Here is a 16,716-nt window from a genome sequence, read left to right on the forward strand (position 1 = left end):
TTACAACCATTTCAATTGATACCCATTTTGTATTGATTGGTTTAACTTTTTAAATATTTTGAACTTAACTTTTCAAAATCTGGCAACTAACTTTTGACAAACGATTAATTTGATACCTCGTTTTTGAAAATCGACAGAAAGGTGCAGATCTGATGACCTTTACAAAAAATCCCTTCGCGTAATAAATATATGCAGAATAGATTTTAAAAATATTTCTTTTAGTACTTATCTTGGTGTAAATTAATTTAAAAACCTATTTTATTTATATTTTCAGATTCTCCCATAAAACTACGCGAGGAAAATGAGCGGCTCAACGCTGAAATCAATCGCCTTCGGAAACTGTTGGAAAATTCCCCAGAGGGCGCTGTCGGCGGCGTCGATCTCTCAGATTCGAATAGCTGTGGCGATGCACATTCAACCGATGGCAGCGGTGGCATGCCGCAGCAACGCGTTGATCGTCTCGAAGCCGAGCTGCGTTCGGCTAAAACCCAAATAATGACGCTACGCATTGAACGCAAGAAGCTGCGTAGCGACAAGAGTGAACTGCTTGCACAGGTGAAACAACTTTGCGCCTCGCTGCAGGACAAAGAACAGGAACTGCGCGACTTTATACGAAATTTCCAAGATCGAGTGCGCGAGACTGAAACGAATAATGCCAAACTGACAGGTGATCGAGAGCGCGAACGTTGGCAATTGTTGAAACAGGCGCGCGACGAAGCCGAACGTTCATTGGCGCTGGCACAGCAGTTGAATGCGCGCGACTTACAGTTACAGCGGCTGCAAGATCAGTTGCAGGAGGCGCGTCGCCAACTTTCCGGCTGTTTGTCAGATCAAGAGAGTTTGCTCTCCTTCGCTCCACTTACACCACCGTCAGCCACTTCGGGTATGATAAATCAACTGGCCACAACAGTGACTGTGAACAGTGGCATGCGCACAGATGATAGTGGGCGTGGCAACTCGAACTCATTGTCGGCGTTTAGCAGCAGTTTGAGCGGTGGCTCAGGCGCAACGGCGGGTGATCGCAATTCGTGCTCAAACGATTCGGGTTTGCGGAATAGCAGTGACCGTGAGAGCACCGGTGGAGATTTGAACTTCAGTGATGGTACTTGCGAGAATGGACCATGCATAACAGTTGACCCAGACAGCATTTCATTGGTCTCCAGTCAAAATATGTATCAATGTGAGTGAGCATTGGATGGTAGCTGTGTAGATGTACTATATATTGAACTGTGCATATTTTTCTTGCAGATGGTACACCAAAGGAGCGTAGCCCAACTTTGTCGCCTTTGAACTCTGCCGCCTATTCGAGGTAAAGTTTTGTATATGAATTAAAAATACACGAATCCGTTTTATTGATTTTTTATTTTTTATTATTTTTTCACTATCAGATCTGTGGAGCAGCTCGGCTCGCCCGTGGAGTCGGATGGTCCTGGCGCAGTTGCGCGCAAATTCGCGCCCAAAACCGGTACATTAAGCGCGCGTAATGGGCGCGGCGGCACTTGGGGTAGCATTTCTCGTGTTTTCGCACGTTCGCGTAATAAAAATAAAGCTCTGTCGGCAGATGGCGCTACAGAGTGTAAGTGTAGATCAATCACTAATACCCTCGCACAAAAACTAACCCACTAATAACAAAAATTGTGTATTCTAGTAACTCCTTATCTTTCAGACGCAGACTATTCTTGGAGTCCACTCTCCGAAGAGGGCTATGCTGAGAAATTGCGCCTGTTGCGCGACGCATCACAACTGCCAATGGAAAGGTGGCGTGCCTCACAGGTACTCGCCTGGTTAGAGGTAGCGCTCGGCATGCCCCAGTACAGCACGCGTTGTGCGGAGAATGTGAAAAGCGGCAAAGTACTGCTTGAGCTGAATGATGGTGAATTGGAGGCGGGCCTGGGATTAGTGCATCCCATGCATCGCAAGAAGCTACGCTTGGCAATTGAAGAGCAGCGTCGTCCGGAAATGGTGCGCTACCCCATGATCACACAGCTGGGACACACCTGGGTGGCATCCGAATGGCTACCTGACATTGGGCTGCCACAATATGCTGACTCGTTTCTGCATTCGCTGGTCGATGCGCGCATGCTCGATACGCTGTCGAAGAAGGAATTGGAGAAATTTTTGGGGGTGACGAGGAAATTCCATCAAGCGAGCATTGTACATGGTGAGTAAACATTTTAGAGTATTATTCATAAAAGCTATTTTATTTATTTTTTAAACATTTAATTAGTTTCTGAAGACGAATATTAAAAGCTTACCTTGGGATTGGAGCGTAGATTACGAATCAATATACCGCTTCTAGAGCAGCTCATTTTCTCCAGATATTACTATTTTTATTTTATAAAAAAAAGTTCAAATTTTGGCAGGGAAGGAAAATAAAAAATAATACATACTCATTTGTTTTGCAAAAAAAGTAAGCTACTAACGATGAAAACCGATGGATACATATACAATAATAAATAACAAAAAATATTAACTGAAAATGTAAAATATTTTTATCAAATAGGGCCAGGAAATAATGTTACTCATACGCCATATCGTACATGGCCGTACCCGTTAATGCTCGTATCTGGCGTATGAGTAACATTTTCCATGTGAAAGTTTGCTTTTTTCCTTCGCAATGCAAACTTAAAACGAAAATATCTTGGGGAAAACGACCTGTTCTAGAAAAGTAGTGTCCCGATTCGCAATGCACGACCTAAAATTATGTTTACGTGCGCTGCGTATTTTGATCTCATTTTAGCGTCCCTGCATTGTAAACCATTTTCTTTATGTCTTCCTTAGGCATTCATGTGCTTCGTATTGTGAAATATGATCGTCAAACTTTGGCTATGCGTCGTGTACAATCAGAAAATGTGGACACTGATCCAATTGTGTGGACAAATCAACGTTTCATTCGCTGGGCCAGATCAATTGATTTAGGAGAATACGCTGATAACTTGAAAGGTAAGCTTTTTATCTTTGCATTTTCGAAGTAATGTTGAAAAAGTTTCCCTCTTCGCTACCACTTTTCATACAAATATGTGTATTAAAATTAGATTTACACTTGGAATTAAAAAAAAAAAAATTAAATAAAAATGATAGCAGGCCCGTCTTCATTTCGGACACCAAATTTGGTGTCACAATTTCGATTCGCTTCAAATTTTTTTATGGGTTCGTTACATGAAATAACCTAGGACGTATTCGAGGAAATTTTCTTATATTTTTTCTTTGGAGATACGATCTGTCGTATGTAGTTTGGATTTTTTCGTGACTCCAACTAATCATGTATTTCTTCAAATCGTTCAACTTCAACTGTTAATAGCTAAGTTAACTTTAGGAGAATTATGGCCACCTTACAGTGACAAACACACTGAATTTTTCGCCATATATGCAAAGTTTTTTATTCCAATTTATTTTCGATAATTTTATATAAAAATATAGTTGATTTTACACCAAAAAACATAAAAATAAAATCTCTAAATTTTGTGCAAAACTCACGAAAATTCAATAAATTGGAAATTTCAGAGCCAATTAGCTGGCCAGAAAAGGTACCAGTCTTGCACTGCGTAAAAACAGAGGTAAGATTGGGATATCCATGCAGTGATCACATATTGTGAGTCATTTTCCTATTTTAGGGATATTTTGCAGTGAAAAATTATTAAAAGGGGGAAAATAGGGATTCTCATTTAAAACAATTATCGATGCACAATTAATCACTATTCAGGAATATTCGACACTCTTACGAAATTAATCGTTCTAAAGATGTGGAGTAAATTTACGTATAAATATAAAAATTATAAGGACAATTTTGACAATTTTCTCCCTTTAACCAATTCAAGTGCTGATTAAAGCAGAAAGTGGAACAAATATCTGATGAAATGTTAAATTATACATTTACATATATATATAAAATAACGGTTGCTTTTGAATCAAAAAAAAAGTCAAGTGCTTCAACGTTAAAATCAACAAAGTATTCAACCATAAAATCACAAAACGAGTTTCTTCAAAATCTTGGGTTTTAATATAATTTATGAATGTGGTAAATGTTTTAAAATTCTGTTACGACCATTTGTGAGTAATCTACCAACCATTGAATTTCGAAAGAATATTATATATTAAGGTAACATGAATGGTAATTTTTTAGTACAGAAATATAGGTTTTCAATTCATTGGGAATTTTGTGGGACAAATTTTTAAGATTGGGTAGTTGAGGGATTTTCCCCCGATTTTCGTGGGTAATTTAACAGGGAATGTCTGGCATCACTGTATCCATGGCATTCTGCAAATCAAGGAGTAGAAGTAACATTATTCAAGAGGCCAATAGGTCATGGTTGGGCGAGGGCAATTGTACTACAACTAGGCTACTATGGCCACAAATTGATAATGAAAAAACGGAAGAACTGCTCAACCTCTCAATATAGAACATTTCGATGGTCATATCTCCCATGTTTGTTGCAGAAGTTGCAGAGATGAGAAAGAGGAAGAGTTCTTCTTTAGCTGCAGAGCGGGCTTTATATGTAGGTAGACACGGTCTTGGCTCTCTTACGGAACTATGCGGTGTAGGAACAAAGCAAATCATAGGCTTCATAAGGACTTCAAAATGGCTCTATGCAGAATAGTCACTAAGCTTCTCGTGTTTTACAGTGGTATCACAATGGGCCTGCAGGCTCTAAGTGAGTTGCCCATTTGACTAACTTTGTTTCTCTTCTGGAGATTTACAATATCAGCATTCAATTGTTTATTTAACCATTTTTCAATATTAACTATTTTTTGTGGGTCATCTAAAAACCCAAAAATGCAATGGGGGACCCATAAAAAATCAAAACATATTGACTTTCAAGAGTTACATATAAATCATTTCTACGAAACACTAATTTGATTTTGCTTCAATTTCTTTCTTACACTTTTACAGACAGCGGTGTGCATGGCGGCCTTGTCGTATTGGAACCATCATTTTCTGGCGATACCATGGCAACAGCACTGGGTATACCACCATCAAAAAATATTATAAGACGACATCTCACCACAGAATTCGATGCGCTCATTTTGCCTGCAAGGTAAGAAATATTTACAATTACTCTTTTTTTATCTATCCTCCGTACTATCATATCAACAAATGTACTCGTATATCTGTGTGTGTATGTAGCGTAAGTGTGTATACAATTTTTTTGTTGTTAAATGTATTTGCTAGTATGAAGATAAACATACATACATGTCCTTTTCATTTATAAAAATTAAAAAACAAAATTATATAAATATTTGCCTGCTTTTGAGTTGAAAAAATATTTCAATATGTATATGTTGTTATTATTATTTTTTGGGTTTATTAAATTGATTTTTTTTTTATTATTATATTTTGTTATAATTTTTTTTTTCACCAATCATATAGCTTTATAGTTTGCAATCAAGCACATTGCCATACAAATAGTTAAGCATCATAAAATATGTAGATGAATCACTTTACAATGAGAAACAGTACATAAACGGCAGGTAGTTGCCTCACACGTAATTTTAAAAACTATTTATGTAATTAAAAATTTATGAAAATGAAATGTTATCGGCAGCACGGACATTTTTTCTAAAAATTAAAAAAAATTTATTTGTGGTTAAATAACACTAGCCAACAAAATTTTTCAGCAAAGCTAGAGCTAACTCCAATAAAATTTTATAGGCAGTAAAAGAACTTAAAGTTATAAATGTTGCAATTGGCTCTAGTTTTTGAAATATTTTTTTTTTTATCCCGTAATAGAATACTAAATTAGAGTAGAATTCTGAGGTAGGGCAGAACTCTTTGCTAAATAGATAAAATAAATAGATTCCATGCGGTAAAAATTTATTGAGTTTGGTGTGATCAGATACACATTTCTCCCCAAATTTATCAAATCCATTGCATTTTATAGCAGCGGATGAAAAGGTAAACAAAAACAACATTCAAAAATGTATATGCTAAACGTTAAAATTCTTTAATCTATACAGGACTATACGGTGTCGGGCAAAGAAATAGAGACGCGGCATTTTAACAAGTCTATACTAAATTTTTTATTTAACGTTTATTATTTTTTATGAAAGTGCAGATAACTATCTTATTAGGTTAGTCCGAATTTCAAACTTTCTACGAAAATTCTAACGTTTTGAATCGAACTTTTAGAAAAAAAATTTCGTATGCCGCTTTGTTGCCCATTAGCTAGGACTTGCAGTTGATTTCTGGCAACTTTTTGGCTGCTAGTCTCAGTCATTTTCCTCCATACTAAAAAGTTCGAAATTTTGATGAATTTTTCTACTCGCTACCGGCTTTAAACAGCGCAGTAGTTACGTTGTCGACTCCGGGTGTTCTTGTCGTTTTTAAACCGTATTATTGCAGTTCTCACGTCGTATTGTTCTAGCGAAAGGGCGTGAATACCACCCCTAAAAGTTTTGCCGGGTTCTTTTTCATCAATTCAGAATTCTTAAGATGTGTGCTCATACTCTTGTCAGCAGTAACTAGATTTACATCTTTGTCTCTGCAAGAATCAGCCCTCGACATAAAACTAGTTGACTGCTACATTTCTTCGGATAGAATTTTTGAGCCCCATTTTTTAGTACTACAGCTTATCACCAAGGAACACAAAATTTACACTTATAGTCATATTCTCCAATAAAGTATGATTTTCCAATATAATTGGCTCGTGATCACTCAGAAATCCACGGATGGATTTGATGGAGAAATATTTCACGCAAAATTCGGAAAGTTCTTTATTAGTAAAATCTTGATTGCGCGCCTTATTCTTATTGGCTTTTATTCTGTCGAAGTAAAAAAAAAGTGCCATAAAATCGCGTTTTGCCACTTTAAACTCAAAATGCCACAAAAACTAGATCCAATACTTAGTGCACATTTTGATTCCAAGTACTAGCTTGCAAAAATGTTGTTGTGCTGTGTAATTTTTGTCTACATAAATATATACATAAGTGGATACATATTTTTTTTGTAACAGAAAGTCAGTGGTAATATTCTATTTTTAGATTTGGATTTTTAACTAAATTATAGAATAAATCAAAGCTCGAAAATAACTATTAACAGAAAAACCAATTCGGTATATCTCAGATGCCTGTCATACTACGCAGCGACATAAAGGTTTCTCTCGGGAGAGATATACGTTTACGCGCATTGTTACGGTTCGCAACTGAGATTTAGATATGGATATGATTTGGATATAATTTTTCATATAACAGTTTATAACCTGAAGTGAAATGTGGTGTATTTTGGAATGCGAGTTGCCACGTGTTTAAAAAGTTATATTAAATTAAATTAAAAAGGTAAATTAAATATTGCAATCAAAGAGATTTAAGAAAGCTTAATGTTAAGGGTTTCCACTCGTTAATAATTTAAATTAAATTAATGAGTGAAATGAAAGAGGTTTAAGAAGGCTTTATTTCGATAATATTTTAGAAGAGAGTTGCCACCTTTTTAAAAAGTTAATTTAATTAAATCAATAAGTTAACTGTAATACATATTACAATCGGTCGTATGACTAAAAAATAAGTAATTGCTTTTGCTTAAAATTTTAGACCTTTTACTTTAATTTATTTGAATAAATCGAGTAAAAGGTCTGAAATTTTAAGAAAAAGCAAGTGCTTAGTTTTTATTCATACGGCCCAATAATGGTGTGAAACGTAAGCGATTTGCTCGAAAAAAATTCTGAAAAGTGTTACAAGCTCTTAAAAAAATTTGATTCAGTTAAATTAGAAAGTACTAGAAATTTAACAATGCAACGAAACATCTTTCGATTGACTCCCATATTTAATTTAATTTCGCATTTCTCTTAAATAACTAATACATATGGAATTATTTCGTTCGACCTACGGACCTACAGTCTTACGCCAACTTCGAATGGCGATTTACTTTTATGAGAAGCTGTTTTTCATGGCAGAAATACACTCGAATATTTGCCATTGCCTGCCGAGGGCCGACCGCTGTTAAGAAAAAACCTTTCTTCACAATTTTTTAACAATGCGTTTTTTTTTAATTAAATTAAATTAAAAAAAATATATGTTTTTTTCTCTTTAAAACAATAAAAGGAAAATTAAATTAGAAAAAGAAAATCATTTAATAAAAAAAGAAGGAAATAATACTTAAAAATTAAAATAGACTGAAAATATTTTTATTTAAAAAAAAATAAAAAAAACATTGAAAGAAAATAATAAGATCTTAAAAATAAAATAAAATAAAAACTATATTTTTCTTTTTAAAACGATAAATTCTAAAAGTTAAAAGAAAATGCAATTAACAAAACAATAAAAAATTAAATTCAAATAGTTTTTTTTCTTACACAATAAAATCTAAACAATCAAAAGATAATTTAACTTAAAAAAATTATGCAAAAAAGAGAAAAATAAAATAAGTTCCAAAAAATTTATGAAACTAAAAAAAATATTATTTTTGAACCAATAACAACCAAACCATTAAAAAAATTTAATTAAAAAGAAGTTAGATTAAAATTGAAAAAAAAACATAAAATATAAAAATAAAAATCAGAAAACCTAAATAAAAATTTAAAAAATGTAGATTAGAAAAGAAAAAACCGCTACGTCAGAACGCCAACACGGAACTCTCAATCGGCACTCCTCTACCTTACCCATTCGGCCATTGCAACTGAGCTAAATGATATACAAATGATGCTTTCTCTGTAAATAGCTTTTCAACACGGGTGGTGAATGAGAGTGCTTTTTATTTAAGACTTTTATGCTGTCTTTCATTTGTCCTACTATCTTAGCCAGAATTGCCCTGTTATTAATTTAATTGATATCAACTTTTTAAACAGGTTGCAACTTTTATTGAAAAAAATATAACGTTATATTAATTCAGGTTTAGACTATGTTATGTGCCAAATTTTATCCAAATCCGTCGAACCGTTTTGGGGTGAAAAGGTAACAAACTTTCACACTCTCCACTAACCACTATAGAATCATTTTATTCACTGACTGCTTGCGTATTTCTCATTTAATAAGCGTTACCATGCGAACATTTGAATTGATAAATAGTTATTTTCGAGCTCTGGAAGAAACCATTTATATTTTCAAATGCCCTAATTTTTAATAATTTATCGATACTTTAGTCTCGTTTGCCAAAAATATAAGATTGTTATTTTTTAATGTATGGAACAAGCTAGCTTTCTTTTTAAACTCAAGGTTTATTAGTCAACCTAAAAAAAACAACCAACCAACCATACAAATAGAAATACATTTTTCATTTAAAAGACCACCAACACTAGAGCTGCTCTTTTTCCATTTCATTTAGCGTGTTCATGAGAAATCATAACTTCATTCATCTCATTTCCCTTCCCCGCCAAGCATCCGCTATCTGTGTGTATGCCAGTTACGTTTTTTTTTTTTTTTGCTGCATTCGCATCTGCATTCAAAAGCATTCGCGTAATTTCTATTAACTTTTAATCATCATAACACCATTTCATTATCGCCTCTACTCCATTGCATTAATAGAACTTCATTAGCAAGTTAAATAAATACTTTTTCAAAACAAATACAAACATACATAAATGTGTTCTCTTGCTATGCGTTTACACACATACATATGTATGTACAAAGTATGTGCTAAACACATACATACATATATGTACTTCTGCTAATCACTATATCCATTTTTACTGCTCGTAGTTCATTAACTTCATGTGTTTGTGAAAACATTTTCATACATAAGTAGTAATTTTGTAATAATGAATTCTCATAGAAGAAATAAAAAGTCATAAAAAAATACGCAAGCCAAAAAAAAGCAAAACCAAACTAACCAACATCGTTTTCGTCATTTCTCCCATTTTTGTCAACGATATGTTCTTCTCACAAACATGCATACCTCAACCACAACAACAAACTTGAAAAAAAAAATAAAAAAAAAAATAAAAAAAAATTCAAATGATATAAACTGAATATCTGTGGTCCTCGTTGCATTCTGCAGATACCTTGTTTACTGTCAAATGGAAGAATTTCATATGGATAACTCACGACAATTGATCTTAAATCAAAAGCAGCTAGGCAGATAAATCGTTGTTAAGTTATTTGATCCATTGCTTTAAGTATGAATTGCTAAATGTCCGTACGTACATATATATTTACCAATTATAGTTAGTATAATAGAGCTACGTACATGTCTTTATGTGTATGTGCATATGTGTGGGAGAAATTGTTTTATTATTAAAATCAATTAGAAATGTTTGTGTAGAGGCCGTTGAGCGATACAATAATTAATGTGTAATCTATGAATAAGTAGCTGCCAACTGGGATATGCGTACTGAATAAATGAAAAATACATATATACTAGATGTTGACCATTGTAAATGTGTATTAAAAAGTTAAGTTTAAGATGACTCGGAAATTTTCACAAAGAAAATGGAAGGAAGGTAGCACTGTTGTTTGCATCAAAATTCTGCAAAAAGATGAAGTTAGAGGGCTTAATCAACAAAATTATTTTAAAAATCAGTCATGAACAGCTATCCCACGCTATTAACACGTGAAGCGCCAAAGAAGTATTGAAAATACTCATGCCCTTACAATTTGTATGAAGCATCCGACAATAAAGCAAATGGAATTTTCTTTTTTGACAGGCGCTGAAAACGGAAAGAAGGAGAAAAAAGAGGAAAATAAAACGCAGATAAAATATTTTATTAATTTAATTTTGTGACACTTTTATTTGGGTATAATGCGCGCTATTAGTTACGTTTTAATTAATATCTGAAAAAAATAGGAAACGTAAAAATCGGGTTGGGAACAATTTCAAATCAATCTCATTATGTCATAAAAACGTTATTTCTTTTTAAGCAAGATAAACTTGTGTCTTTCAACGTACGCATTGCGTATTTAGAGTCAAAGTTATGAGTGGGAACAGTTTGAAAATCTTATTTATATGCTTACATATATATATGTTCAACGCTGTAATACTGCTTTCCACATGAAATAATTCAAGAAGAAATGTCGTACGTTTGAGAACAGTTTAGTTACCATGCACTAATTCAAGAGCAGCGAAAAGTGAGAAAATTTTAATGCCTAAAAAATATTCAGTACGGACAGGCCAAAATACAGGAAGCTAACAGTTTAATTGCACTTATATGGAATCTGTAATCATTGCTGCCGTAATTCTGTATGCTGTAAGCCTAGGCTACTTAACGAATGGGGAAGTGGGAAAACACTTAAGCACATAGTAGGAAAAATTTAAGGAAAATGAAATTGCAAAGTAATACACTTCTTTGGTCAATAAAAATCTTCGCATACGGGATACATACAAGGTATACTGAATCAACATAAATATGTACATTAGACCGTACCTGAAAAAAAAATACGCGGTACAAGGCAATCAAAAAAAAATTGTATTGCCGAACGTGTCACAGAAAAATCAAATAAGGAGATCCCTTTTAGACCCAGGGTTGTATGGCGAACATTATTTTGGTTGCTGGTAAGGTGGTACGGCCTAATGTATATACATTCATATGTACTTATTTGATGGCAAACAAAATAGTTCTTGAAAACCCCAGTCAAAAGTGAACACATTCATATACATATATTCCGTCTAGACATTTAATACAAAAGTACTAAGGATTTTTACAATGCATATTTTAGTACTCCATATAAAGAACATTGGAAAAAGGAAATATTATTAACAGGTTCCCTGTCCAATGAATCATATATTTATGGGCAAAATTAGAGCTGACTTCAGATACATATTTCTAGGTATTTGGCAAAAAATATAGTGTTTTTTTTTTGTGGAAGCATAAAGTAAACAGTTGATGATTGTACATGATACATTGGACGTACCTTATCGAAATTAAATATTTTCTTTTTTTTGCATAAGGACATATAATCTATGTTCTTTGCATATTTCTATATGCAAATAATATCAAATGAGTTATAGAATCCAGAAAAAACCGGGGGACGTATGCCATGAAACAATTGCCACCTGTTAAACAATTATGCACTTTTGGTTTTTAATTGACATCAATGCAAGACAACAGTGTTACTACGTATGCGCCAGATATATACATACATACATACATACATATTCAATACAAAGTCAAATACAGTGTGATTAAAGTTTAAAACAAAAATAAGTAGCTTTTAATTAAAACAATCTACAAAAGTCAACCAATGCATTGGGCGAATTAAAAATTCACTTTTCATTTAACTAAAGCCGTAAGTAATTTTTAAGTGAGAAATGTAAAGAAACGCATAAACTATTAGCTTGTTGGTGTGAATAGAAATACTGGTAGGTATATATGTATATTTGTTAAAGTACACAAACACGCGCACACATACAAATTTACTGTTATTTTTTATATCAACGAAAAATTCAAATATAAGAGTACGCACAAATTTCTTAAATTGCAAGTGGGCTATTTATTATACGTCTCAAATATTAACATTTTCTCAGGATATGCGGACATACGTGAGACTTCTGGAATCGAAAAAAAATATTTTAGAAGATACGCCATTTTGAATTTATACGTTAATTTTATAAAATTTTTATGAAACTTACACATCTTTCCAGTAAAAAAAATATTATTTTTTTATAAAAAGTAGTAAAAAAACAATAATTCCTTTTTATGAAAATTCATTTTTTTATTGACTTTATTTTCAAATGTATAATTTTAGCGAAAACTTGTATAAGCTTCATAAAATCCATGCATAATAGTCCAAAATACCACAAATTTGATGAACTAATAGTGAAAATCAAAATGGCGCATCTTCTTAAATTTCGATTTTTTTTCAAAATACTTTTAAATGACAGATTTTCTAATATAGAACTACGATTCCACAAAGTTTGACGAAATTCGGTATACCCTTTTAAAATGCTGATTTTTCTGACGTGTAATAGTCCAGATAGTTTATTTTTAAATTCTGCATAATTTTTCTTCACTTTTCAAGATTATCTTTAAACTGCATTTTACAACAACGTAAATCAGAAATTAAGCAGGCGCAAAAATTTGCAATGCCACAAATAGGGATCAGAAAGAAATATATATCAAAAAATACTTTAAAACGAAATAAAATCGAAGCTGATAACAAATATTCAAACGTTAAACTACAATGCATTTTTCTAATACCTAGATTTCATTTACAAAAATATAAAAACCAGATGAAAAATACAAATGGATGAAATCAACCATTTACGTATTAGGTCATAAATTCATATTAAGCCAAAAAATAACTTAAAGCTAACTGCTAATGAATTCAAATCAAAACGAATCAAACAAATCGAAATAGAAGACTTTAACGTAATTTATAGTAGGGAAATTTTAAAACAAAGAAAGAGCCGAAAACTTTAAATATCAAATATAATCAGCAACACACCAACTCTAATTTAAGCAGCAAAAAAACGTACTGGTCAGTTTACAAAGCTAAAAAATTGAGTAGTAAAATAACAAAAAAAAAAAAAACATTTAGCACAAACTTTTTTTTTTTTTAATTCAATGCACGTAATACTTTAGCAACGTACAAAATTTTTATGTATTATACACGAAGTTATAATTAAGAATGAAATAAAAGCAAATAAATTCAAAATAAATATTATCAATTAAATAGTTAAAATCGCTCAAACTAAATGCTTTAGATAAAATAAATTTGTTCAAATAACAGGTCAAATTGATCAGCAGCTTCAACAAGCAGCAGATGTTGCTCATACATACATATTTACATACATATGTACTTAAACCACAAACAAAATAGAAAATTCAAATAAAAATTCACTTCTCACACATCGTTCAAACAATCGATATACAGCGATGCTGGATGTAGTTAAACATTTTTTTTTTCACTCTTTTACGTATTTACATATACACATTTACAAAAAACATACATACATACATACATAGCTGCTAAAATAGTACTGGTGTACATACAGAGAACCACTCGTTCATATATACATACATAGATATGCACGTATTATACATAGAGCTTAGTAATACATACTCGTGTAATATACATATATGCACGTGTGTACCTTATTTGAATTTAGACCGACCTGACAACGATAGGATATCCATTAAATACACAATAGTTTTAAAATACGGTCCCCGCCATCGATTCGCTCTTCGCTTCAATAAACTACGATTACTTGCTGTTGTGCATACAAAAGCGCCTATGGATATGTATGTACATAGAGCCATATGCACACATTTGTATGTAGTTAGTCGCTGTTTATCAAATATTTAATTTTCTTTAATATTTTTTTTTTATGGCGCGAATTACATAAGAAGCTTAGAGCAGCTTTTAAAAGGTAGTAATGTGTTTGTGGGTCGATATTTGCTTGCTCTGGATGTTTTTATTTTGCCTATTTGCCTATTATTGAAGGCCTACGCGGCTTTCGATTTATCGAAGACAATTGAGTCTTATGACAACAGATTCTAGTTGAAAGATGATTCGTTTGCAGCCAAATTCATTTCAAAAACACTAATTTTTTGCAAGAGCACGCATAGTTGACGGTGCGTATGAGCAACCTATTTCAACATTTTTAGGTTTTTAATACGTCTTCGCTATGAAATGCAAATATTTTCTTTTTAATATTCCACATAAAATTATGTGCAAACATACGAATGTACATATGCATACAATACCAATGATTCAATGCTCATTTATTAACCAATAGGGGAATTCGCTCTTCTGTGTATTCGTTGTATGTTGTGTAATCGTAGCTGCACGAGCGTGTGATTTGTTGTTGCTAGCGGTACATCAAATACACATGCAACAACAACCACATGCTCGTCCAGTTACACTTACGCAGGATGCAGCGAATAACAGAAGCGCGAATAACACTAATATTTTCCAAACGTTTTTTACAAAAGTTTCCCAAACTATGTATGTATATCAGTTTTCCAAACATCTCCAACTCTTTAACAATTTTTTGGTTTTGTTGAAAAAATATGAAGTGAGTTAAGTTGAACATACACCGAGGTGTATATTTGAAAGCAATTTCAATACAAATTAGGGATGTGTCTGATAGAGATTTTGCCGGATAACCGAACTAAACTAAGCGGGGCGAAGCTTTTTGCATGGAATCGTCAGTATCGCAAAATTTATCTTCGATGAAAAGCTAATAGAATATTTATTCAATTTGCTTCAATAGATTTCCCTGAAAAATCTTTTTCATTTAATTTTTATTCGCATCAGCGTCATAAATTTGAAAAATTTAAAATAAAAAAACGATTGCTTTCAGCTCCACAAATCTTGTGAAAAAGTTGTCTGTATGAACACTTCGCGAACACATCCTTAGCTTTGGTAATATTAGGCATCGTACAATTCCATGAGTAACATAACTCTTCTTCTTACCGTTTTTTCTGGCAGGCTGTAGGTGTGTTTTTGGTTAGTATTGGTGTTTTTCGTTCCGTGTGTTAGTGTATTTTGAATAAAATGTAATAGAAGTGGAAGAAATTGTAATAGAAATGAAAGAAATTGTAAAAGATTAGGGCAAATGTCAAAAAACAGGCGATCTCAGCTGTACGCATTTTTTGGCAATCAGCTGATAGTGTTTTTACTTAGGAAACTGTGCGATGCTATTAGGTATATTTTTTTTAACAAAAGATGTGGCTTTAAATCACAAAATTTTTGCGCATAAGAGTGTAGAGGTTGGGAGCGATTTTCATATATGAATACTTTGAAATTTCATTGAGTTTTCTTATAACAACTACAACGAATAAGTCGCCGTAGCAATGAAATCACACAAAAAAATTTGAATGTAAATTTAAGTTTACTTTACGCTTACCTATGTATAAGTATTAAATGTATTTATTTATTATAGAAATAAAATAATAATTGTATGAATATTAAAACTGTGCTCTTATTTAAGCCGACAAAAACTCAATATGCTAAATTTTTCTACTGAAATCTACAATGCTATCCTCGCATATAGTATAATTTGTGCTTTAATCTGCTGCACTGCCTCAGTTTAGTTAGTAGGTTACCGCTCATTGCCATTTACTTCTAACTGCATATATACCTCAACTAAATATATGTGCATTAGGACGGGTCAGTTTGTATAGAAGATTTCTTCGAGTATGCGGGTATAGCACAAAAGGATTATACGTGTAATTTTAAGCAAATTTGCCGAAGAAACCATGGGTTTAAAATCAATTTGGAGTTTGGCAAATTCCGAAAATAGGTTTCTTAGCATTTTGCTGTAATGTCGCAAAAAAGTGCTTAAATTTTCTATAAAAACATGCTATAATGTTTTTTGAAATGAGGAATCTCTTTCTACACTTATTCTTTTCTGGTGGAGAGGGCGTAACAGTGAAAATTTTCACATTTTCTTCGGGACCTATTTTCGCAATTTGACAAACACCCAATTGATTTTAGTCCCATGGTTTCTTCGCTAAATTTGCTTAGAATTACATGTAGAATCCTCCTATGCTATACGGGCATAGTCAAACAAAATTTACCCGCCCTAATGTACATGCATAACTTTCTTATGCTTCGAATGCATTTACATAACTTTCGCAATCAATACTATTTAGAGTTCAGTTTGGAAAACTTTTTTTAGCAAACCTTATTTCTCAACTTGCGTCCATTTATTTCACTTTATTTCTTCTTTATAGTACACAACTACATTTGCAATTACTTCTCTCTATGTTCGTATGTGTATTTGGTATAGTTCAATGTATTTTTTTAGTTCCGCTTTTTTAGTTTGTCCAAGTCTTTTTCAACTGATTTTCTTTCTGGAGTTGTTGTTGTTCTTCTTCTTTGTTATTTTTATTTGTTATGCAATGT

At 32.7% G+C, this 16,716-nt stretch overlaps 1 protein-coding gene across 1 annotated transcript; it reads left to right on the top strand.

Annotated features, from left to right (window-relative positions):
• Positions 1-274: 274 nt before the first annotated feature.
• On the top strand, positions 275-10,041 carry LOC108376325 (kazrin-like; the record flags this gene model as incomplete). Its single annotated transcript, XM_017632527.1, has 7 exons — positions 275-1,180; positions 1,249-1,309; positions 1,389-1,576; positions 1,667-2,161; positions 2,782-2,943; positions 4,892-5,036; positions 9,926-10,041. Coding segments are annotated over 7 exons (2,042 nt in total), but the record flags the coding sequence as incomplete, so codon positions are not given.
• Positions 10,042-16,716: the final 6,675 nt, after the last annotated feature.

This window comes from Rhagoletis zephyria, unplaced genomic scaffold (genome assembly GCF_001687245.7).
Source record: "Rhagoletis zephyria isolate East Lansing unplaced genomic scaffold, Rhagoletis_zephyria_1.1 Rzeph_scaffold_10265, whole genome shotgun sequence".
Lineage (NCBI taxonomy): Eukaryota > Metazoa > Arthropoda > Insecta > Diptera > Tephritidae > Rhagoletis > Rhagoletis zephyria.